General features: G+C 41.3%; 2 protein-coding genes across 3 annotated transcripts in view; one reads left to right on the top strand and one right to left on the bottom strand.

Moving 5' to 3' along the window:
* LOC146005039 (sodium- and chloride-dependent GABA transporter 1-like) overlaps positions 1 to 27,829 on the top strand; it is a 191,786-nt gene that overhangs the window by 77,235 nt on the left and 86,722 nt on the right. The gene's annotated exons all lie outside the window — the stretch shown is intronic.
* The window catches only part of LOC146005040 (protein APCDD1-like), a 119,832-nt gene that overhangs the window by 90,417 nt on the left and 1,586 nt on the right, over positions 1 to 27,829 (bottom strand). The window contains exon 2 of the mRNA XM_083144185.1: positions 10,864 to 11,032. Within this exon, the coding sequence (XP_083000311.1) occupies positions 10,864 to 11,032 (169 nt within the window). The remainder of the gene's footprint in view (positions 1 to 10,863; positions 11,033 to 27,829) is intronic.

Here is a 27,829-nt window from a genome sequence, read left to right as displayed (position 1 = left end):
ATTGAACTTTTTTATCGCCACCTCTTTCTCATGGTCTGCATAGCGGATTCACCAAATTTCAGAGTTCTACGATGCCTCAAACAGGCTACAGAGGGCTCTGAGTTGGGTAACTTTAATTCTGGCCACCAGGTATATGTCTCTCTCTCTCTTAGTATCCTTGGGCAGTGGCGTGGCCAGGATTTTCTAAAAGGGGAAGGGGGGTTACGTATAGTTTTTTGAGGAGTCAGTTTTCATTTTGCCATCTTTTCTTGCCTTTGACGTTCCTTTTTAAGGAATGCTGGGCCAAATGGTAGGGATTATGTCCCCACGACCCCCGCTTTGGCACGCCACTGTTCTTGGTTACCGATTTTTAGTCTTTGAGAGACACAACGTGTTGTGTTTTACGATTGACTCGGCACAGTTTCAAGTTACCACACTGTGTTTTGTGGTGCCGATATTGAGAACGTACGGAGTCTACCTCAATCTTTATAGGGTAGTGTTCATCATGCTGTAGAACTTTGACCTAGGGAAAGCACAGGACAAAACGCGGCGTATAAAATAAATCAACGTGAAAGCGAACACACAAAACCAGAAGAGAAGAAGGTAATTGAAATAAATCGTAGTAAGTACTGCAACAAAGCTATCTGATGTCGCAACAAAAGCTTGGGACTAACAACTGGGGTGAAGAGAGAGAGAAAAAAAAGGTCTCTGGTGAGGTGGACAGCTATCTACACCTGCACACACGCAGTCTTTCAATGGACAAACAGGTTTCGAGTTCCCGCTGTTCGGGATAGAAATGGACGAGTAAACGAAAGCTGTAAATCAGAGGGTTACTTCGACCCCCCGTGAATTCTGTGCAGCGAAACGAGTGGGTAAATGGCTCGAGCGGCAGTGGGCAGGCTGAAATTCAAACATTCTCGCATCCCGAGTGTCCGTGGGTGGCACAGGATATCTGCAAATCCGCTCCCCAGGGGGAAGCACTGCGTTCCATTTCCAGACAATACAAACGCTGTGAAATCGCGGGAAGGGAACGGACTCCAATGCTGAACTTGGCCAGCGAAATACGGTTTGGAAGTTGCTTCGTATCAGTGTTGCCATATGAAGGGAAATTTCCCTTTTGCAGGGAAATTCGGACCGAATTTTTAGCCAAAAGGGAAAAGGGAATTTCGATTAAAATTTCAGGGAAATTTTAAGGCATCTGACTACATTATTACAGCCAATGCTAAGTTCCACTTTCATATTCACATTTTCATTTTTTCTGTTCTTTTTTTCTGCCCCCTTGAATATAGCCTGTATCTATTTATATTTCTGTTAAGTACATCGCTTTTCTGCTCCTTCGGATAATAGTAACGATGAGGATTAACGATTAAATGGATTCCTGACCAGGATCCAAACCTAGGACATCTGGTCAGGAAGCGATGAAAGTGACATGTATGAAAAATTTAGCATTTTTTATTCACACGGACATGAACCAACGGAAATACAACTACTACCACTAATAATACTTATTATTGTATAATTTGCTTAGGTGAAGGGAAAAATGGGTCCAAAAAGGGAAATTTTGCTCCTTGGAAAGGGAAATTGTGGCCTCATGTTGTGGCAACACTGCTTCGTATTTCGTGCCTGCGATCTTCCGAGTCAACAGGGTATGGGACAAGCGAGGGGATGGGGTTGGACCCCTGAAAAATTACTGTCAGCATAGTCGGTGAAATTTTTGTAGACATTTTAGTAGAAATAATGGTAATTACAGTGGCGTGCCCAGGATTTTCGAAAGGAGGGGGTTTCGTATATATTTTTTTAGTAGTCTGCCCTCATTTTGCCATATATTTTATTTAGTAATACTGGGCCAAAGGGGGATTATAACCCCCACCAACACTCCCTTGGACACGCCACTGAATAATTATCATAGTTATGATTATTTTTATTTGTTTAATAACTACTGTAAACTAAAAACAACAGCAGCTGCCATCCAAGGAAGTATTTAGGGGGTGCAGGGGGTTCGGACCCCGCCGAAAGACTTAATAAGTACTAAAATGAGGTAATGAAAAATGATGAAATATAAAATTAAATAATGAAAATTTACTTCTTCTTTAATCAAGGGTTATTTATTTCAACCGAACTTATTGGAAGGCAAGTATTATATTGGGACCATACGTCTTTGAATGGCAGTGCCAAAGAAGATTATATGCAAGATTTAACACTACTTTATAATGGTATGCATAAAATATTACCAGAAACTTTATTTTTCGTCAACTGGATTTAACATCCTTTTTTGAATTTCAATAACTATTAATTTCTTTATCTCTTTGACATTAAATTACTTGCCAGGGCAGTTGTTTCTTTAACAAATTTTGCAGACCTTAACACGTAAGCTAGATAATGAATATGAACTGTCATTATCCTCATACCGTCTTTTTACTTATTCATCTAATAAAAGTATATTAGTTAATTTGAATATCTTAATTAATACTATTTTAATTAATTTAATATAATTATAATTAGTTTAATTTAAAAATTATTATTTTTACTTTGAGATACTTAGTTCGGACCTCCCTACCTCGCCCCCCGAAATACATTTCTAGATACGCCTGCTGCCATCTAATGATGAAAGACTGGAGGGTAAAAACTCTGAATCTGAATTCCTCAGAGTATTTCAACTTATTATACCTACAAGATGTTTAAATCTTGCCAAGGAAGTAAAACTAATTACCATCTATTATATGTGAAATTTGTAGCATTTCGGAGGGGGCTTCGGTCCCCCGAACCCTCACCACGTGCCTGCCTCTACTCCATCCATCAGAAGGAGCACAACTGTTCATTTTTTTTTAATATTTCTAAATTTTATCAACTTTTACACAACACGTTCAACAAAAAGCTTTCAAAGTAAGTGGAAAATTTAGTCATAAAGTTTATGTTGCGTGACCTCTCATGTAAACCTTCCTTTTTTTAATTGTTGAAAATAGTGGAACGATTTTTGAAGGGTTCTGCCACGGATCCCATACTCATAATTAAGGAGCGGAAGTTGATGACCTAAAAATATAGGCATATGACCTATAGAATGTCCTAAAAAAATGGGAAAAAATGACGTAAAAAATGCAAAAAAAGACCATTAAATTTGTTAGTTTCAGGTTAAAATTGAAATGAAAAGGAAATTAAACAAAATGCATTTTTTTTTTTAGAAAAGCACAAAATTATACCACATGCACATTCAATCAAAATATGCAACGAGGATTTCCAATGGAAACAACCGAATAATTTTTAAACAATTTAATGAAAAAGTCGTATACACTGAATGAATTAGTGTAAAATGCATCAATTTCCCGCATCTGTGCTTGTAAATTGCAATCTTGCGAGATCTATAGCCTATAGGCCTATGTTCACCTTGGTGAAAATACTCAAGAATATTACCAAAATGAAAGAAGTGAAAAAATATGACGAAACAATACGCCGAATACAGCGAAAAATTACGTGAAAATGCCGAAAATCGGGGAAAATGACCTAAAACCTGAAAATTGGCAAAAAATGCAAAAAAAATGCACTTTAAAATTAGCTTTTTTGGGTTCTAGACGAAGTGTAATATTGTGTATATTTAATGGGCATCGTGTCCGAGATGTCAGAAAAAAGATGACATTTCATCAACTTCCGCTCCCTACTCATAATAATAATTTGTAATCGAGAAAATTAGCGAATTCCTATTTCGAAATAGCTGGAAACGTTCATTTGCATGGGCGTCCGGAAGGGGGGCAAGGGGAGGCCATGCCCCCCTCTGGAAAATTAAAGTCAACCAAAAATTATGTATTTCACACATATAATTTCATTTTAGGCACAATAATATGTGTTAATTATTGCATGAACACCATAAATTCAAATTTAAGCAATGTTTTTTTTAGGGAACAACACTATTTTTGGGGAAAATGTGCCTTGTTTGCCCCCCCCCCGCCCCTGGAAAAAATCCTGCGGACGTCCATGTTCATTTGCGATACTTAATTTTTAACCTTGGTTCTGATATACGCACGTGAAAACAATGCAGTATTACGTTTTCTCTCTCTCTTCAACATGAGCTAATTTGGATTGGTGGAGCTTGTTCGCGAAAAACCACGAAGTCGAAAGCGTGCCAAGATTCGATTCATCCATCTCGCATATCGGATCATGCGTGGCATTGGCTACGTGAAGGTGTCCGGCCTGTAAACAAATCCTCAGAAAAAAAGGGTGGGAAGCGAATTCGATGTTTACATGTCGGAGATGCTCCGCGCGTCAACATTCGCCTGCACCTCCTACCCCTCCCCGAAGGAATGCCCGCCCAATCCCCCGCTTCCATCACACACGGCGACACTCGACTATCGTGTTCCCTGCACAAACACGCTCTCCAGAAGCAAGGAGGACCCACGCGGAGACGTGGAATCAATTTCCTCGCTCGCAGGCGATATTTCCTCTTTTCTGTGACGGCGTCTAGACGTTCACAACGGTGGGACAGGAGGGAAACTTCTTTCATCGCGACGTGCTCCATTCAGATGGCATGATAGAGTTGACACTTTCGTCGTTCGAGTCGATCACAGCGCCTACTGACCGTTAAAAATCTACAGAATGTCCTTATTTCCTCTCTTTCGTTGCAGAGGGAGAGTTGACAACATTCTTCGCCTCCACGTAGGGGGGGAGCAACCCCCTTCTCCCCCCTCGTCAACTTTCCTTCATCCAATACTGCACAACGCTTCTCATCCCGCGATACTTTCGTTCCACGACCCTGTTTATTGACCATTCGCTTTTCACCTTCCATACTAAATGACGTCACTTGTCTGCACATAAATGTAGTCCGATTTTCTCCCATGATTCTTCGCGTCATACTATAAAATTTAGAACATTGTAACCTCAGTATTCTAGTATAGGTTGCACCAAAAGTCCCATTACACCCCCCCCCCCATCCTTTCAATTGTAGACAAACCTGCAAGATGTTATTTTAACAGCATGCGTATGATGAGAGGATGGTATACCATTAAATCAGACAAATGACCACCATTTACTCCAGAGGATCTGTGTGCACACCACCATTTTCATGGCACATGTATTCTCTTACACGTATTGCGAAGTGCATTTTCGCCCCATCCTGTTGGAATCAGATTCGACCAAGAAGACCCAAACGTTCCAATTCCGGTATGCACCTCAATGATGGGTTCAGAGACAAATGGATTGGACGAGGATAGCCAAATTTGCCAGCACCTCTGAAATGGCCACCCCGAAGTCCAGATCTGACATCTTGTGATAATGCGCTATGGGAGCGCATCAAACAGAAAGTCGCCCGTAATCGTTATCAGACAACTGGGGAACTTCAAGAAGCTGTTCGCAGTGCGTTTGCTTCCCTCACGCCAACCATGTTACGGAGGATTTCACATAGCACCTGGAGGCGAATAATACTGTGCCATGGAAATGGAGGTGTGCACACAGATCCTCTGGAGTAAAAGGTGGTCATTTGTCTTATTTAATGGTATACCATCCTATCATCATACACATGCTGTTAAAATAACATTTTGCAGGTTTGTCTACAATTCAAAGGGTGAGGGTGGTAATGGGGCTTTTGGTACACCCTGTATAACATTGTAAAATGTTCGCAGGAGGTTATGCTATTGTTTTCTGTCTCTGGAATCAGTGGAGCAAGGCCGCACAAAACTGAAGCGAAGGGGAGAAAGCGAGTTGGAGCAAAGCAGTGCCCGCTACTGCAAACTGCTGGTAGCTTCATTCACTTCTCTCTCTAGTTCATTGGCCAAGCCCTCTCGAGTCACTACTTGCGCAGAGAATTGTTTCTGTTTACTCGCTCCATAGATTCCCTGGACAGAGTGTAGTTATCTATCATAAATATGAGAGACAGTTTCTGGGGCAGACTTATCTTTTGAGGTTTCCAATTTCCCTCAACTACGTTAGTTCTTTGTTCAAATTCCACCTCGATATCTGTAGGCCTACCAGCCCATTGTCCCACAGCAAAACCTGTGAGAGATCGTACCAAAAAATATATTTGTGCTTCTGGTTCGTACACGCTTGTTATTTCGAGGTGTGGATCATATGACTATTTGGTTAATTTTTAGGCCATAAGGTAATAGTCCCTGGTTCGATTCCCAGCAGAACCTCCAAAATGTCGGCGTTGATCCAGCATGGTGAAGACAATTGAGAGATATGTTGGAAGCAATAGCAGCGGTCTCGAAAGCCAGGAAACAGCGGCGATAGATTACGATGTGCTGACCACACATTACTCAACGAAAAGTCCTTCAGCGGGATGTTTGTATCAAGGAGGGAATAATCAACAAAAACTGAGAAAAAATATATTTGTGTGACGATTGTGTTTGCAAGTCAGTCCACCAATGACAACTTGCACTTTCATCTCCAGCCGCTCTTTACGCGCGCGTATACGCTGAAAAGTTAAGAGCCAATAAACTTAAGTGTGCCTACAAAAACAAAATTTGCGCTGTGTAACATCCGCAGCTCGGATTTCGACGTCCGTCACATAGAAAATGTAATGACTTGGACGTATTTTTACGTCTGTGTATGAGCCGCTTTAGAAACTACCAGACGAAACTTGACGAACTGATAGACAGATGTAGTGATTCAATATTCAATATTTTCTGAAGTTGGAGACTAAAGCAATGCATGTAGTAAATCGTAGCCATAAGTTATTCCGATTGATCAACCCATCTGTAAAGTGAAACGCACAACCGATTAATATTTAAAAGTATGATATCTTCGAAACTATTCTACGTACAAATATGGAATTTGGAGAACTTAGCGAACCTATCAATCATACGGACGCTACGAATTGGTTCGTCAATTTGTCTGTTCTATCTAATCGATACCTGTTGCTAGCTTCTAAATTACTAGATATACAACGAAAAAAAAATAGTTTACTGGAAGACTTATCAAGAATTATCTTATTAATATAGAAATTATTTCAATCGCTACGTCCATATACTTTTGGATATCAAGCAATCTCTGCTACTGAAATTAATAAATTGCAATTCGGAATACTCGTATACTGTAGTGTGTGTGTGTGGGAGGGGTATACACAGTATATTGATGATTGATTTGTAAATTAAGAGGTACCTCAGCATGTCTGTTATCATTTTCTAAAGCCAACTCTAAGATAAATACTATCTTTCGATTACTAGAGGCCTCGCCGATGGCGCATTGGTAGCGTCGTCACCTTGTAATCAAGGGGTCCTGGGTTCAATACCAGGTGGAGGCACGTAGTGTTCCGGATCCCACTTTAAACTGTTAGATCCAGTCCCGATTAGCCTTACTGTGCATAAAGTGGACTTAAAACACCAACTCAATCAATCGATGACTAGAATTCCCATATCCACTTGAAAAGCTGAGGCTGTAAAGGGGCAATCAATCACAACACGTAAGGATAAGCACAGATAACACACAGCTCCACAGAGGATTTTGCTGGCTATGGGTCTAAGCGCCAACCTAAGCGTTAGCCTACAAAATGCAGTTACGGGGGTGTCCTACGGACGTTCATTTCTCTGTTGATCGAGCGTGTTCAAGTGTTCAACTTTCGGTCACGACATCGAGGTTCCAGGGTTCGAGTCCCGATCTGCGCAAAGGTATTCTTTGTGAGTGTCCCTTCGTCGATTTCATCTAATCATCACTCATCTTTAAACAACCTTCAAACAACATATATATGGTAAATAAGGCGTACAAATCATTAGGTTTTATTGTAAGGAATTCTAGAGATTTTAAGAATATACATTGAATTACAACTCTATATAACAGCAGAAAAAGTTTCTAAGGTATGATATGTCCTCACGACAAAATAACGTGAATTATAATAATCTGCTTGACATATTTTGGTGTAAGTCTTAGTAATAGGAGGAACATATTAGAACAAGTGTGCTTGTATTAAACAATTAATGACATCTTAGACAACATCTCGTTTCTTGGTCAAATACAATTCAATGTAAGAAAAAAATAATCTGCGTAATAGAAATATTCTGACTTCAAAAATTTCAAAACCTCAGAATATAAAAACTCACAAATTAATAGAATGTGTCATAGTTACAATATCCTTGTTGGAAACCACCAATGTGTAGATTCTTCACTTCCATTTGACAGATATAAATGAACAATAGATTCAGTATTGTAGAAAGCGAAACTCTGATAGAATCTAGATTGTTAAATATAAATGTTACCATTTACAGTACAATACTTATGAATTACTTCTTGCCTAAATGTATACAGATGAGTGTATGTTGTGCGTGAATGAATATGTGCTTGTATATTCCCATGTACAATAATTTGTATTATATTAACAAACGCAGTCTACGCCTTCTGTAATTGGAGGTTCAATCTCCTGTAGAAGTGTAAAGCATATATAAATAAATATTTTAAATCTTCATCGTCAAAAGCAAGAAAGTAACGTTAAATATAGAAAATACATATCATTCGTTTGCTCGTATCAAACAACAATTGCACGAAGTCCAAATTATTCCACATAACCTACAACGAAAAACGTACTAGAACATACTTCATTATAAATAAACTAACCTGATTGATAAATTTCTTCAAGAATATGCAACCAATTTCTAGTTTCTTTAAGAGTAAGAACTAGATATTATACTTGATCTAGTTCTAGGGGCTTCGATACATTTCTTCGCTCGTCTATTTCATTAATTCATCGTTCATTCACAGTGGGTCGATAGAATTTGAAATAAAATAAAAACAATACAATTCATGTTTTCCTGGTTGTTCTTTCTTATAACATATAATTGTTTCTATGGTACTTGTTAATAATAATCATAAGTTTGTTTGAGATCAACAATGGTTCTTTAATTGTTGTTCTTTTTTTCAAGATGGCAGTCATGATAAGGACTAAACAGTAAAACTATCACAGTAGGTTAAAAATCTATGATTGTTTTAACAGTATAGATTACTATAAACTTTTTAGATTTAATTTGGAAAGGAGACTGAGAATATGATGCAGTTTAATTTAAGAATTATTGTTATATTCCACGAGAGAAATAGCTTACGGATGATCATTGAATATCATCCTTCATTTTCGAACGAAAGTATACAGCTAATCAACAGTTACACGTTTGATTCGAGACCACTTTCGTCAGTTTTTTTAATACAAATTAAGAACACTTTTTCTTTGGAGGAAGAGTTGCCGTTTTGACTAGATCGTGCAAAGTTGAAGTCTGATTCGAACGCCACTTTACTTCAAAGAAAGTTCCGAAAGATCTGTTTCCCTCTGACAACCATATGTCAAGTCCCCGTGGAGACCAGGATATCCTCTCCTCAAACCTTTCCAACCCTTTAGCGTCCGTTTTAGGAACCGACACTGCTTGTCAAGTCCACGTGGGGCAAATGCGATGTTGCCATTCGGTTTCTTGAGATTCCGTAACGTTAGGTTGAGGTTATCTTCGCTAGGTTGTGTGTTATTGTGCTGTGCTATTTTTGTTTCATACAATGTGGAGACCTTGGGAGTGTAACGTCGTCGCAGTTCGTGTTGGGTGTCTAAACACTGCAGGGAAAAGTGGCAACAGCGCTTCTCAGAAAAACAGGCGCTGGCTCAACTCCTCTAGAGCTATATCAAAGATACCGAAGTGGCGTTCCAATCAGGACTTCAACTATGCAGAAACCTTGCTTATGTCTGCTTTTCCTTTGGAGGGAGAATTGGCACTGGACCTACAGCATGCAGGGGTGCACACAGGGGGGACTTTTGGCACAGGCTGCGCCATCGAGATTTTTTGGGGGGGATTTTTTCCCTTCAAGTAATATAAAATACAATATTTATATATTTTTCCAAAATATATGTAAAAATTTTACGATTTCACACCTTAAATGCACCATATTTAATCCATTAGATGAAGAAAATAAAGTGTTTAAGGGTATTATCAAAGGGAGGGGTGAGAGAAATATCCACCTCCAAAATATCAGGCCTTATTTTACACGTCGGTTCCGGGGGGGATCTTATCCCTTGAACTATACGTTGGGGGGACAGTATCCAATTCTAGGTCTTAGATTAAGGCGGGTATTTTAGTTAGAGGGGATTGAGCATTAAATTGAAGGTGGTATCCAATTTTTGGGTATTACTATTGTCTTAGACTGTTGCGGAAATTCTGGTGTAGAGCCTGAGAATTAATTAATATCCACTCTTCAATATCAACAGTAGTCTAAAATTGTCTTGGAAATTATGGTTCAGGATTGAGTATTATTGATAAAGTGTTAAATCTTAGGTTGTCAAGTTATTTCTGTAGTGGAGAGAGAGTTTCAACATTTAATTTTGGAGACTGTATTTAGCGACGTTTCGACCCCGAACGTGCCAAAAGAGAAGCTGGAAAAGACTAATTATATTGGAATTCTAAGAAAGTATTGACACCCCATTAAATTAATATTTTTGAAAGCCTGCAAGGAGATGGATGTAAAAATTTTCTTGCTGGGTTCGCTCGCAATAATACAAGAATTCGTGTTTGTTTGGCGCTTTACTGAGGTGAATGTGAAGTTTTATACCATAGGTGCTTTACAAGACATAATCGATATTCATTAATAACATCACTTTTTCAAATATAATGCTTAGTGTTTGTATACTGCTTAATTTAACGCAGTTGCATCATTTGGAACAAACATATCGAATCCCCATTTCAAACTTCTTGTCACAGGAAAATCTTACTTTAACAAGTTAAATTTGCACTAAAGATAAAATCCACGTAATTATTGTTATGGGTTACTAAAATAATTATAGTATTTACCCCAAGAAAACTGAGGGGGAGGGGTGAGTTCTTTGAAAGAGGATCCGTATTATACTGGGGGGGACGCAAGACATGATTGGGGGGAGGATTGCGCCATTGTGCTTTGGGGATGGGAAACCGCTGACAGCATGTACATGAAATGGGTACTTACCCTTCGGAGACCCAGCGCCCTGTGAGTGTAGGTGGAAATTCCGCCTCTGTTTTGCTGTCGGCCAACCTCACCTCCTTCTCCATTCTGTCGCATTGGGAGTCCGATTCATGGTCAGGAAGCACGTTGCTGCTGAGGGGGTCTTCACTCCCCAGGAAACTAACCACGGACCCTATAATGAGAGAAACGGAACTTGATTGTTTTACAAATACTTTCCAGACAGGCACGTAACGATATATTTCCAGTAGGGAGGGGGTCCGAACCAAGCATTTCAATACAAATAATATAAATGTTTAAAATAAAATAATTACGTTATAATTAAATTAAATATTAATTAAATTATGTAAAGTTTTAATTCTGCATTTTTATTATTATATGAATACGTAAAAGGATTGTATAATATAGATGTAACATCATGCATTTACGCTTCTCACAAAGAGTTTGAAATACTGTTATATTAGGTTGATTGATTGATTGATTGATTTAGTTTATTTTACTTCGCGTTTTGTGCCTCTTGGCTAATTTGCGAAGATGGGGATGAGTGATGAAATGATGAAATTGATGAATGGACATTCACAAACAACCAAGCCCGACCGGGATTCGAACCCGGGACCCTTGGCGTCGCAGCGCGATGTGCTAACCACTCGGCCACAGGGTCGGGCTGTTATATTAGGCACAACAAGTTGGGAATATTATTATGTTAGGCAATAGGTGATAGGCACGGTGGTATATGTCGGCGAAGAGACGAGAACGTCCATCAGACAGATAACATGTGTTGCTTTCCAAGGTCGTGTCTTTCACTATTATTCCAAGACCGTTATTATCTAACGTACTTAAGATCGCCAGAATGTGTATGAAAACAAGGAAATTAATGTCAAATAGATAGAGAATTGACTATTTATCAAATAATAAAAAAAGTATGTTAGATCCAGTTGACGAAAAGTAAAGTTCCTGATTAATATTTTATGGATATTATTATAAGCAGTAGTGTGCATAAATCTTCTTTCGTACTTTCCATCAAAGCAGTATCATCCAAATATAATAACAATAATAATAACTATAATAATAATGACCCTTGCCTTCCGAGTTCATAGGAAATAAATAATCATCGATTATAGTACAATCGGTAGCCGAACAATTGCTATAGCGAACAATTTCGATGAACACAGAAGTGAAAGGACGGGTCAATAAATGGAAACGAGAACGAGACGAATGCCTATAAATCGAGACGAGAACGAGACGGATGCCTATAAATCCAGACGAGAACGAGATGCCTATAATCGAGACGAGAACGAGATGCCTATAAATCGAGACGAGAACGAGACGGATGCCTATAAATCGACACGATAAAGAGACGTATGTCTATAAATCGAGACGAGAACGAGACGGAAGCCTATAAATCGAGACGAGAACGAGACGGAAGCCTATAAATCGAGACGAGAACGAGACGGATGCCTATAATCGAGACCAGAACGAGATGCCTATAAATCGAGACGAGAACAAGACGGATGCCTATAAATCGAGACGAAAATGAGACGGATGCCTATAAATTGAGTATAGAACGAGACGGATGCCTATAAATCGAGACGAGAACGAGACGGATGTCTGTAAATCGAGACGAGAACGAGACGGGTGTCTATAAATCGAGACGAGAACGAGACGGGTGTCTATAAATCGAGACGAAAACGAGACGGATGCCTATAAATCGAATCGAGAACGAGACGGATGTCTATAAATCGAGACGAGAACGAGACGGGTGTCTATAAATCGAGACGAGAACGAGACGGATGACTATAAATCAAGTCGAGAACGAGACGAGAACGAGACGGATGCCTATAAATCGAGACGAGAACGAGACGGATGCCTATAAATCGAGACGAGAACGAGACGGATGTCTGTCAATCGAGACGAGAACAAGACGGATGTCTATAACTCGAGACGAGAACGAGACGAGAACGAGACGGATGCCTATAAATCGAGACGAACAAGAGACGGATGCCTATAAATCGAGTCGAGAACGAGACGGATGCCTATAAATCGAGACGAGAAGAGATGCCTATAAATCGAGTCGAGAACGAGACGGATGCCTATAAATCGAGACGAGAAGAGATGCCTATAAATCGAGTCGAGAACGAGACGAGAACGAGACGATTGTCTATAAATCGAGACGAGAACGAGACGGATGTCTATAAATCGAGACGAGAACGAGACAGATGCCTATAAATCGAGACGAGAACGAGATGTATGTCTATAAATCGAGACGAGAACGAGATGTATGTCTATAAATCGAGACGAGAACGAGACGGAAGCCTATAAATCGAGACGAGAACGAGACGGATGTCTATAAATTGAGACGAGAACGAGATGCCTATAATCGAGACGAGAACGAGATGCCTATATATCGAGACGAGAACGAGACGGATGCCTATAAATCGACACGAGAAAGAGACGTATGTCTATAAATCAAGACGAGAACGAGATGTATGTCTGTAAATCGAGACGAGAACGAGATGTATGTCTATAAATCGAGACGAGAACGAGACTGATTCCTATAAATCGAGACGAGAACGAGACGGATGCCTGTAATCGAGACGAGAACGAGATGCCTATAAATCGAGACGAGAACGAGATGCCTATAAATCGAGACGAGAACGAGACGGATGCCCATAAATCGAGACGAAAACGAGACGGATGCCTATAAATTGAGTATAGAACGAGACGGATGCCTATAAATCGAGACGAGAACGAGACGGATGTCTGTAAATCGAGACGAGAACGAGACGGGTGTCTATAAATCAAGACGAGAACGAGACGGATGCCATTAAATCGAGACGAGAACGAGATGCCTATAATCGAGACGAGAACGAGATGCCTATAAATCGAGACGAGAACGAGACGCATGTATATAAATCGAGACGAGAACGAGACGGGTGCCTATAAATCGAGACGAAAACGAGACGGATGCCTATAAATCGAATCGAGAACGAGACGGATGTCTATAAATCGAGACGAGAACGAGACGGGTGTCTATCAATCGAGACGAGAACGAGACGGATGCCTATAAATCAAGTCGAGAACGAGAAGAGAACGAGACGGATGCCTATAAATCGAGACGAGAACGAGACGGATGCCTATAAATCGAGACGGATGCCTATAAATCGAGACGAGAACGAGACGGATGTCTGTAAATCGAGACGAGAACAAGACGGATGCCTAAACATGGAGACGAAAACGAGACGAGAACGAGACGGATGCCTATAAATCGAGACGAGAACGAGATGCCTATAAATCGAGACGAGAACGAGACGCATGTCTATAAATCGAGACGATAACGAGACGGATGCCTATAAATCGAGACGAACACGAGACGGATGCCTATAAATCGAGTCGAGAACGAGACGAGAACGAGACGGATGCCTATAAATCGAGACGAGAAGAGATGCCTATAAATCGAGTCGAGAACGAGACGAGAACGTGACAGATGCCTATAAATCGAGACGAGAACGAGATGTATGTCTATAAATCGAGACGAGAACGAGACGGAAGCCTATAAATCGAGACGAGAACGAGACGGATGCCTATAAATCGAGAATGAACGAGACGGATGCCTATAAATCGAGACGAGAACGAGATGCCTATAATCGAGATGAGAACGAGATGCCTATAAATCGAGACGAGAACGAGACGGATGCCTATAAATCGAGACGAGAACGAGATGCCTATAATCGAGACGAGAACGAGATGCCTATAAATCGAGACGAGAACGAGACGGGTGTCTATAAATCGAGACGAGAACGAGACGGATGCCATTAAATCGAGACGAGAACGAGATGCCTATAATCGAGACGAGAACGAGACGCATGTCTATAAACCGAGACGAGAACGAGATGTATGTCTATAAATCGAGACGAGAACGAGACTGATTCCTATAAATCGAGACGAGAACGAGACGGATGCCTGTAATCGAGACGAGAACGAGATGCCTATAAACCGAGACGAGAACGAGATGTATGTCTATAAATCGAGACGAGAACGAGACTGATTCCTATAAATCGAGACGAGAACGAGACGGATGCCCATAAATCGAGACGAAAACGAGACGGATGCCTATAAATTGAGTATAGAACGAGACGGATGCCTATAAATCGAGACGAGAACGAGACGGATGTCTGTAAATCGAGACGAGAACGAGACGGGTGTCTATAAATCGAGACGAGAACGAGACGGATGCCATTAAATCGAGACGAGAACGAGATGCCTATAATCGAGACGAGAACGAGATGCCTATAAATCGAGACGAGAACGAGACGCATGTCTATAAATCGAGACGAGAACGAGACGGATGCCTATAAATCGAGACGAAAACGAGACGGATGCCTATAAATCGAATCGAGAACGAGACGGATGTCTATAAATCGAGACGAGAACGAGACGGGTGTCTATCAATCGAGACGAGAACGAGACGGATGCCTATAAATCAAGTCGAGAACGAGAAGAGAACGAGACGGATGCCTATAAATCGAGACGAGAACGAGACGGATGCCTATAAATCGAGACGGATGCCTATAAATCGAGACGAGAACGAGACGGATGTCTGTAAATCGAGACGAGAACAAGACGGATGCCTAAACATGGAGACGAGAACGAGACGAGAACGAGACGGATGCCTATAAATCGAGACGAGAACGAGATGCCTATAAATCGAGACGAGAATGAGACGCATGTCTATAAATCGAGACGATAACGAGACGGATGCCTATAAATCGAGACGAACACGAGACGGATGCCTATAAATCGAGTCGAGAACGAGACGAGAACGAGACGGATGCCTATAAATCGAGACGAGAAGAGATGCCTATAAATCGAGTCGAGAACGAGACGAGAACGTGACAGATGCCTATAAATCGAGACAAGAACGAGATGTATGTCTATAAATCGAGACGAGAACGAGACGGAAGCCTATAAATCGAGACGAGAACGAGACGGATGCCTATAAATCGAGAATGAACGAGACGGATGCCTATAAATCGAGACGAGAACGAGATGCCTATAATCGAGACGAGAACGAGATGCCTATAAATCGAGACGAGAACGAGACGGATGCCTATAAATCGAGACGAGAACGAGATGCCTATAATCGAGACGAGAACGAGATGCCTATAAATCGAGACGAGAACGAGACGGGTGTCTATAAATCGAGACGAGAACGAGACGGATGCCATTAAATCGAGACGAGAACGAGATGCCTATAATCGAGACGAGAACGAGACGCATGTCCATAAATCGAGACGAGAACGAGACGGATGCCTATAAATCGAGACGAAAACGAGACGGATGCCAATAAATCGAATCGAGAACGAGACGGATGTCTATAAAACGAGACGAGAATGAGATGACTATAATCGAGACGAGAACGAGATGCCTATAAATCGAGACGAGAACGCGACGGATGCCTATCAATCGAGACGAGAACGAGACGGATATCTGTAAATCGAGTCGAGAACAAGACGAATGTCTATAAATCGAGACGAGAACGAGACGAGAACGAGACGGATGCTTATAAATCGAGACGAGAACGAGATGCCTATAATCGAGACGAGAACGAGATGCCTATAAATCGAGACGAGAACGAGACGGATACCTATAAATCGAGACGAGAACCAGATGCCTATAATCGAGACGAGAACGAGATGCCTATAAATCGAGACGAGAACGAGACGGGTGTCTATAAATCGAGACGAGAACGAGACGGATGCCATTAAATCGAGACGAGAACGAGATGCCTATAATCGAGACGAGAACGAGACGCATGTCTATAAATCGAGACGAGAACGAGACGCATGTCTATAAATCGAGACGAGAAAGAGACGGATGCCTATAAATCGAGACGAAAACGAGACGGATGCCAATAAATCGAATCAAGAACGAGACGGATGTCTATAAATCGAGACGGGAACGAGATGACTATAATCGAGACGAGAACGAGATGCCTATAAATCGAGACGAGAACGCGACGGATGCCTATCAATCGAGACGAGAACGAGACGGATATCTGTAAATCGAAACGAGAACAAGACGAATGTCTATAAATCGAGACGAGAACGAGACGAGAACGAGACGGATGCTTATAAATCGAGACCAGAACGAGATGCCTATAAATCGAGACGAGAACGAGACACATGTCTATAAATCGAGACGAGAACGAGACGGGATGCCTATAAATCACGAGACGGATGCCTATAAATCGAGTATAGAACGAGACGCATGTCTATAAATTGAGACGAGAACGAGACGGATGCCTATAAATCGAGACGAAAACGAGACGGATGCCTATAAATTGAGTATAGAACGAGACGGATGCCTATAAATCGAGTCGAGAACGAGACGAGAACGAGACGGATGCCTATAAATCGAGACGAGAAGAGATGCCTATAAATCGAGTCGAGAACGAGACGAGAACGTGACAGATGCCTATAAATCGAGACGAGAACGAGATGTATGTCTATAAATCGAGACGAGAACGAGACGGAAGCCTATAAATCGAGACGAGAACGAGACGGATGCCTATAAATCGAGAATGAACGAGACGGATGCCTATAAATCGAGACGAGAACGAGATGCCTATAATCGAGATGAGAACGAGATGCCTATAAATCGAGACGAGAACGAGACGGATGCCTATAAATCGAGACGAGAACGAGATGCCTATAATCGAGACGAGAACGAGATGCCTATAAATCGAGACGAGAACGAGACGGGTGTCTATAAATCGAGACGAGAACGAGACGGATGCCATTAAATCGAGACGAGAACGAGATGCCTATAATCGAGACGAGAACGAGACGCATGTCTATAAACCGAGACGAGAACGAGATGTATGTCTATAAATCGAGACGAGAACGAGACTGATTCCTATAAATCGAGACGAGAACGAGACGGATGCCTGTAATCGAGACGAGAACGAGATGCCTATAAATCGAGACGAGAACGAGATGCCTATAAATCGAGACGAGAACGAGACGGATGCCCATAAATCGAGACGAAAACGAGACGGATGCCTATAAATTGAGTATAGAACGAGACGGATGCCTATAAATCGAGACGAGAACGAGACGGATGTCTGTAAATCGAGACGAGAACGAGACGGGTGTCTATAAATCGAGACGAGAACGAGACGGATGCCATTAAATCGAGACGAGAACGAGATGCCTATAATCGAGACGAGAACGAGATGCCTATAAATCGAGACGAGAACGAGACGCATGTCTATAAATCGAGACGAGAACGAGACGGATGCCTATAAATCGAGACGAAAACGAGACGGATGCCTATAAATCGAATCGAGAACGAGACGGATGTCTATAAATCGAGACGAGAACGAGACGGGTGTCTATCAATCGAGACGAGAACGAGACGGATGCCTATAAATCAAGTCGAGAACGAGAAGAGAACGAGACGGATGCCTATAAATCGAGACGAGAACGAGACGGATGCCTATAAATCGAGACGGATGCCTATAAATCGAGACGAGAACGAGACGGATGTCTGTAAATCGAGACGAGAACAAGACGGATGCCTAAACATGGAGACGAGAACGAGACGAGAACGAGACGGATGCCTATAAATCGAGACGAGAACGAGATGCCTATAAATCGAGACGAGAACGAGACGCATGTCTATAAATCGAGACGATAACGAGACGGATGCCTATAAATCGAGACGAACACGAGACGGATGCCTATAAATCGAGTCGAGAACGAGACGAGAACGAGACGGATGCCTATAAATCGAGACGAGAAGAGATGCCTATAAATCGAGTCGAGAACGAGACGAGAACGTGACAGATGCCTATAAATCGAGACGAGAACGAGATGTATGTCTATAAATCGAGACGAGAACGAGACGGAAGCCTATAAATCGAGACGAGAACGAGACGGATGCCTATAAATCGAGAATGAACGAGACGGATGCCTATAAATCGAGACGAGAACGAGATGCCTATAATCGAGACGAGAACGAGATGCCTATAAATCGAGACGAGAACGAGACGGATGCCTATAAATCGAGACGAGAACGAGATGCCTATAATCGAGACGAGAACGAGATGCCTATAAATCGAGACGAGAACGAGACGGGTGTCTATAAATCGAGACGAGAACGAGACGGATGCCATTAAATCGAGACGAGAACGAGATGCCTATAATCGAGACGAGAACGAGACGCATGTCTATAAATCGAGACGAGAACGAGACGGATGCCTATAAATCGAGACGAAAACGAGACGGATGCCAATAAATCGAATCGAGAACGAGACGGATGTCTATAAAACGAGACGAGAATGAGATGACTATAATCGAGACGAGAACGAGATGCCTATAAATCGAGACGAGAACGCGACGGATGCCTATCAATCGAGACGAGAACGAGACGGATATCTGTAAATCGAGTCGAGAACAAGACGAATGTCTATAAATCGAGACGAGAACGAGACGAGAACGAGACGGATGCTTATAAATCGAGACGAGAACGAGATGCCTATAATCGAGACGAGAACGAGATGCCTATAAATCGAGACGAGAACGAGACGGATACCTATAAATCGAGACGAGAACCAGATGCCTATAATCGAGACGAGAACGAGATGCCTATAAATCGAGACGAGAACGAGACGGGTGTCTATAAATCGAGACGAGAACGAGACGGATGCCATTAATTCGAGACGAGAACGAGATGCCTATAATCGAGACGAGAACGAGACGCATGTCTATAAATCGAGACGAGAACGAGACGCATGTCTATAAATCGAGACGAGAAAGAGACGGATGCCTATAAATCGAGACGAAAACGAGACGGATGCCAATAAATCGAATCAAGAACGAGACGGATGTCTATAAATCGAGACGGGAACGAGATGACTATAATCGAGACGAGAACGAGATGCCTATAAATCGAGACGAGAACGCGACGGATGCCTATCAATCGAGACGAGAACGAGACGGATATCTGTAAATCGAAACGAGAACAAGACGAATGTCTATAAATCGAGACGAGAACGAGACGAGAACGAGACGGATGCTTATAAATCGAGACCAGAACGAGATGCCTATAAATCGAGACGAGAACGAGACACATGTCTATAAATCGAGACGAGAACGAGACGGATGCCTATAAATCACGAGACGGATGCCTATAAATCGAGTATAGAACGAGACGCATGTCTATAAATTGAGACGAGAACGAGACGGATGCCTATAAATCGAGACGAAAACGAGACGGATGCCTATAAATTGAGTATAGAACGAGACGGATGCCTATAAATCGAGACGAGAACGAGACGGATGTCTGTAAATTGAGACGAGAACGAGACGGGTGTCTATAAATCGAGACGAGAACGAGACGGATGCCTATAAATCGAGACGAAAACGAGACGGATGCCTATAAATCGAATCGAGAACGAGACGGATGTCTATAAATCGAGACGAGAACGAGACGGGTGTCTATAAATCGAGACGAGAACGAGACGGATGCCTATAAATCAAATCGAGAACGAGACGAGAACGAGACGTATGCCTATAAATCGAGACGAGAACGAGACGGATGCCTATAAATCGAGACGAGAACGAGACGGATGTCTGTAAATCGAGACGAGAACGAGACTGATGTCTATAAATCGAGACGAGAACGAGACGGATGCCTATCAATCGAGACGAACACGAGACGGATGCCTATAAATCGAGTCGAGAACGAGACGGATGTCTATAAATCGAGACGAGAAGAGATGCCTATCAATAGAGTCGAGAACGAGACGAGAACGAGACGATTGTCTATAAATCGAGACGAGAACGAGACGAATGTCTTTAAATCGAGACGAGAACGAGACAGATGCCTATAAATCGAGACGAGAACGAGATGTATGTCTATAAATCGAGACGAGAACGAGATGTATATCTATAAATCGAGACGAGAACGAGACGGAAGCCTATAAATCGAGACGAGAACGAGACGGATGTCTATAAATCGAGACGAGAACGAGATGCCTATAATCGAGACGAGAGCGAGATGCCTATAAATCGAGACGAGAACGAGACGGATGCCTATAAATCGAGACGAGAAAGAGACGTATGTCTATAAATCGAGACGAAAACGAGATGTATGTCTATAAATCGAGACGAGAACGAGATGCCTATAAATCGAGACGAGAACGAGACGGATCCCTATAAATCGATACGAAAACGAGACGGATGCCTGTAAATCGAATCGAGAACGAGACGGATGTCTTTAAATCGAGACGAGAACGAGACGGGTGTCTATAAATCGAGACGAGAACGAGACGGATGCCTACAAATCAAGTCGAGAACGAGGCGAGAACGAGACGGATGCCTATAAATCGAGACGAGAACGAGATGCCTATAAAACGAGACGAGAAAGAGACTGATTCCTATAAATCGAGACGAGAACGAGACGGATGTCTGTAAATCGAGACGAGTACGAGACGGATGTCTGTAAATCGAGACGAGAACGAGACGGATGTCTGTAAATCGAGACGAGAACAAGACGGAAGTCTATAAATCGAGACGAGAACGAGACGAGAACGAGACGGATGCCTATAAATCGAGACGAGAACGAGATCCCTATAAATCGAGACGAGGACGAGACGGATGCCTATAAATCGAGACGAGAACGAGACGGATGCCTATAAATCGAGACGAGAACGAGACGGATGTCTGTAAATCGAGACGAGAACGAGACGGATGTCTGTAAATCGAGACGAGAACAAGACGGATGTCTATAAATCGAGACGAGAACGAGACGGATGCCTATAAATCGAGACGAGAACGAGATGCCTATAAATCGAGACGAGAACGAGACCCATGTCTATAAATCGAGACGAGAACGAGACAGATGCCTATAAATCGAGTCGAGAACGAGACGAGAACGAGACAGATGCCTATTAATCTAGACAACAACGTGACGAATGTCTGTAAATCGAGACGAGAACGAGACAGACATTCTCAACTCGAGACGAGACCGAGTCACCACTGAGCTTAGTCTCAATGTTCGAGGGGCGATAAGGTTGCTCTGACCCTAACATAGAAAGAGCGGCAATAGGGTTTCAATTTTTTTATTATTTTTCAACATACTCCCCTGCAACTCCAAAGCACTTTTCCCATCGGTGCTCCAACACCTGGATACCTTGCAAAAAAAATTCTTCCGACTGGTCCTCCAACCATGAGTCCACAGCCCTTATCACCTCAGAATCATCAGAAAATTTTTGCCCACAAATGTCACTCTTCAAATGTTTGAACAAATGGAAATCACTGGGGGCCAAATCTAGGGAATAGGGTGCGTGGGGCAACAATTGGAACGATGCATCTGCGATAGCGGCCCTCGCAATGCGTGAGGTGTGGACAGGTGCATTGTCCTGGTGAAGGAGCACACCACGGGTCAACATCCCACGCCTCTTTTTCTTGATGGAATCACGTAATTTCTTGATTAGGTCACTGTAGTATGTGCCAGTGATGGTTTGCCATCTTTGTAGATAGTCCACAAGTAGGACACGCTTGCAGTCCCAGAAAATTGAGGCCATCACCTTTTTTGCTGACGTTTGCACCTTGAACTTCTTCTTGGTGGAGAATGTGGGTGTTTCCACTCCATGCTTTGTGATTTTGTTTCTGGGTCGAAGTGATAGACCCATGTTTCATCCATAGTTACAAATCGGGGAAGGAAATCGTTTATATCAGCACGAAAGTTGTCAAGAAGTTCTTGACTGATGAGCACTCGGGTGAGCTTCTGATGTGGGGTGAGGTTTCGAGGGACCCATCTTGCAGCAATTTTTTTCATTTGCAATTTCTGGGTTATTATGTCTTGCACAGTGCCATATGACAGGCCACACATCTCAGCAACATGACGGATAGTGACTCGACGATCCTTCAGCACGATATCGTGGACTTTGTTAATGTTTTCTGTCGTCATGACAGTTTTTGGTGCTCCACCTGCATATTCATCCTCACACGACTCTCTCCCACAATTAAACTCACGACACCATCTCTTCACCATACTGTATGAAGGAGTACTGTCCCCTAGTGTATCCACCAAGTCCTCATGAATTTTGGATACCGTCCACTTCTTCTTCACAAAATATTTGATCACCGCTCTCACCTCAGTTTTCTCCATTCTGGCACATTGACACAACTTCACTCAGTTAAACCCCTGTAAAAAGAAAACTGTACGCTACTCAGACTTACAATTCAGAATGAAAGCATATAAAGGATCACTAAACAATAGCAAAATAAAAAATCAATCATAACGTCATTCCTTCTATGTTAGGGTCGGAGCAACCTGATCGCCCCTCGTACCATCTATATTGTGATGAGCGCTTCATCCCATGGGCACCAATAAGGAAGCAGGTGTAATCTATTTAGACACATCCACGTTCTTATCAGAATGCTTCTTTCCGCTGGTGAGACAATGGCATATCACCCACCAACAACAGCGAAGGCTAAGTTTTGTTTCCTCTGTTGGCTTGAAATCATCTATCGAACAAATGCCATGCATAAAAGTGGGATGCATTGGAAATGTTTACACTACACTTGGAAGATAGTTACTATAATTTTATATGTAGTTTTGATCGTCGTAGTAATTATGATTTCATTTCTGGAAGGGAAAGAGGGTTTGTTGTGTAAATTTGTGTTCCTATAAACCCTACCAGAACATTGTCAGTGATCAGTGGCGTGCTCAAGAATGGTTAGTGTGGGTCATAACACCCCTTCGGCCCCGTGTTCATAAAGAAAAAGATCGTCAAAGGCAGTAAAGATGGTAAAATGAAGGCTGACTACCCCCTCTTTCGAAAATCCTGGGCACGCCACTGAGTGCTAGCCTATATCCGCACACCCCAACATCTCTCCGAATTTTCCCTACACCCCTTAAGTTTACATAAGGGCATCATTTTATAGTAATTTTGGCTCTAAATTTACCCCTATATCCCCCCAGGACGGACAAACTCTTAATGGTAGCTCCACTGCAGTACATCCATAATGTGATCAGTGGTGTCAAAATTAAGAATTTTTAAATCAACAAATCAAATTTTCTTTTATGATGAGATATTTCCAGAATGGCCAACCCAACTAGCATCCCTCTCCCCTATCACTCATAAGAAATCCATTTGAATGACGTTGCTTCCAAAATGAGAAACGTTCCTGTAAATCCAAGGGCGTGTGGAGAGGAGGGGTGTTGGGGATGGGATCCCCAGGAATCAGCATGAAAATTAGCTTCCTTTGTCAAATTATAACACCATTAAGCCTCGTTTCCATGATATGAAAAACTCAATATGCTGACCAAAGCAGAAATTTATTTCATTATAAAACATAAACTAAACGTAACGTTTCAACCTTCTAGCAAGGTCTTCTCCAGACTCTGCACAAGTACAAATGTAACAAGGTACAAAAACAGGACGATATATATACACAAACATTACAAAGAACACAAAAGAAGTGATGTAAGTGAGGTGACAAAAATAAATTTTATAAAGGATATGGAGGACAGAATCAAGAAAATATGCACGAAAGAATGTGACAAAGAAGGCAAAATAAATAGCATAGAATGGCTATGAGAAGGAGGATAGACTGGACATAAACAGAAGAAGGAAGAAAAGTGGCAGGGGAGAATTGGAAGAGAAAGAAAAAGAGAGGAGGTTTGGAATAAGCAGTATGGGGAAGACCACAGAAGAGATATGAAAAGTGCTTAGAAAAGCGGGCATTAAAACTTACAGGAAGGGAGGGAGAAGCATCTTAGGAATAGCGAAGAATGCAAACAAGAAAAAGGAAAACAGAGAAGAGGAAGAGGAAGGGATTATCTACGAAGTTAAAATGTAAAGAATGCCAGAGTGTGTACATAGGAGAAATGAAAAAGAGGTTGAAAGACAGGTTGAAACAACGTAGGGATGATGTACGACTTAAAGAGAGAGAGAAATGCGATATTTAAACACACGAGAGAAACAGGATATGACATAGAGTGGGATGAGGTTAAGCAGATAGGTAGGAAGGGAGAAGAGAATATGGAAGGAGGCCAAGGAAATAGAGAAGAAATGTGAAGAAGACACAATGAACTGGAATGGGGGACTGAAGTTAAACAAATATGGAAGAAGGTGTTAGAAAGAGTGGAAAGGACAAGAGAGAAAGAGGAGAGCAGAAGGAAGAAGAATGAAGGAAAAAGAGCGTGAGATAAAGAGTCCAACCACATTCACTTTCAGGTGAAAGTAGAGTTGACAAGGGAAAGCCATCTGCTAGAATGTTCCAGAACAACTTTCTAATAGTCTGGAGGGAAGTAATGTGTAATTTGTATATATATCGTCCTGTTTTGTATCTTGTTACATTTGTACTTGGTGCTGAGTCTGAAGAAGAACTTGCTAGAAAGTTGAAACGTTACGTTCAGTTTATGTTTTATAATAAAATTAAATTACTGCTTTGGTCAGCATATTGAGTTTTTCCTTTGTCAATTTTTTTTAATATCACTATATACAGGGTGTCCCAGAAATAGGTGGCAAAACTTCAGGAGCGTGTTCCTTACATGTAAACAATGAAAAAAGTTTATATGAACATAGGTCCGGAAATGTTTGGTTTCCGAGTTATAGGAATTGTTAAAAATAATATATTAAAATTAGGGCTGAGCCGATGTATCGGTATCGGAAAGTATCGGTTAGAATTTATTTACCGATACCAGGCGATACCTTTCCGGCATTTTTGGTCCCTCACGTGGTCCGGTCCGCAAATATGCCGCGCGACACTTTCGCAGAAATTATGCGAGGGTTGTTTAAGGTCCAGGGACCCATAAATTCTAATGGGTTCCGTTGCAGGACCGGATCCTTCTTCTCGCACAATTTAAATTCGGTCCAAGTTGCGTATTGTTTCATTCAAAAAAGGTTCCTGGACCGAATTTAAATTGATTCCTAGACCGTAATTTAAGTTGATCCAGAAAAAGGTTCCTGGACCGAATTTAAATTGAGCTAAAAAAAAGGTTCCTGGACCGAATTTAAATTCAGTCTGAAAAAAGGGTTCCTGGACCGTATTTAAATTGATCTTGTAAAAAGGTTCCTGGACCGAATTTAAATACTTTACAGATAAAAAGGTTCTTTACGATCCAGAACCCATTTACGCTTGCTGATTTTCTCCCCTGGACCGGAATTGAATTTATTAAAAATTCCTGGCCGTTTAACAACCCTGAATTATGACACGGAGGTCGGCCTAAGGGGTACACTTCGAATCACAAAGGATTAGGGGGTAATCTATCTCTTCACCAAAATTTGAGAGGTAAAGTTGTACCCCTGCCCCCCTCGTTTCTGCGCCATTGAACGTAGCATAGCCAGTAACGAACACTTTGATTCACGATGCGTGTTTATCGTTCTTGGCACACACACAATCACGATTGGCAAGCACTGTTCATTTGTTTGTGTTGTTCGTGAGGGACCCCTTCTCACGAAAATGAAATAACTCTGCGACAGCATTGAAAATCTCACAAACGTGACAGCATTCAAATGCTATAATTTTATATCCAGTAGTTTAGATGCATATCACGATTTTTCAGAAGTTTCATTTTAGAAATTTTAAAAACAACGAGCGCATTTAGTTATTAATTTATGAATCCATGATATTAACTAATTAGACTTTTAAAACGACCATTAATTGAGCCTTTATGAAACATTTTACGGGGGGGCGAGTGTTTAGAAAATGTTGTGAGATTTTGTGGGTGTGGAGAAATCACTGTAGCTCCAAATCTGGTTGCTTTTGTATCTGTAAAAATATATTGCATAATATAAATTGGCAACATTTTGGAAGGGGGCATGGGCCCTATGATGATAATATTAATGAAGGGGCACTTAGAAAGGACACCCATACCTGGGCTGGGATTCGAACTCGGGACCCTTGGTGTTGTAGCGCGGTGTGCTAACCACTTCACCACGGAGGTCGACCGGAAGGATGGAAGAAAACAAAACAAACAAAAAACAAACAACTCGTCTTCAGGTGAAATTTGTTTTACCGGTGCTGGGAATCGAACCTACGACAGCCCTCTGATTTTACTGCAAATCAACATAGTGTTAGAATAGTATATTTAAAAAAAGCACTAGACAATGGATAATGTCCAATTCACATTGCATGCTAATGTAGTACTATTGTCAATCATTTAAGATTGGTGGGGGGAGAAAGATCTTAATCTACAACCCCCCCCCCACAACCATACATATAAATTATACGATATACATATTAATAATGTTATTTAAAGTAAAAATTAATTACTAAATTAAAAATATATTATTATTAATTCCACAAAAAGAAATAAATTTGTTACTTATATAGTAGATACGTATAATAAAGTAGGAAAGTAATTCCTTTACTAAATGGTTAAAGATGTTAATAAATTATTAAATAGTTGAAGTGGTTTTATTATGTGTAAATTTTCAATTAGTGTTTGCTTTATGTTAATATAAATCAATTAGATTTCATAGTTCTTATTGTTTTGCATTCTTGTTTTCATTCTATTGTGCGTATTGATGTGGATTTGTTAACATGATCTCTTGAGATAGAAAAAGCATTGAACACTCACAACTACACTAATTTGTGTATCTTTTCGATATTATTCTTAGTACAGTATATTTGAAATTAAATGTAATTGCTTATCTTTTGTTTGTTGTAACAAAAACTCTCTCTCCACCGGAATTTTTTGGAGGGGAGGATTTTTGAGGCCAAGATTATTGGTGGGGGAAATTCCCCCTGACCCTTACAGGATTTCACACCCTGCAGATACCTATTAAACAAAAAGTTGTTTGCTTATCACATTCAGGGTGCGAAATCCTGGGGGAACAGCTGGCGTACCCCCAACAAAAATCTTGACCTAAAAAATCGTCCCCGCCAAAAATTTCCCGGGGAGGAGTTATAAGCAATTACTTTTGACTTGAAATGCACATTACTAAGGATTA

This window comes from Lepisma saccharinum, chromosome 22, assembly GCF_977018435.1.
Source record: "Lepisma saccharinum chromosome 22, izLepSacc3.1, whole genome shotgun sequence".
Classification (NCBI taxonomy): Eukaryota; Metazoa; Arthropoda; class Insecta; order Zygentoma; family Lepismatidae; genus Lepisma; species Lepisma saccharinum.
The sequence above is the reverse complement of the archived record's forward strand: the minus strand, read 5'-3'. Positions and strand labels throughout refer to the sequence as shown.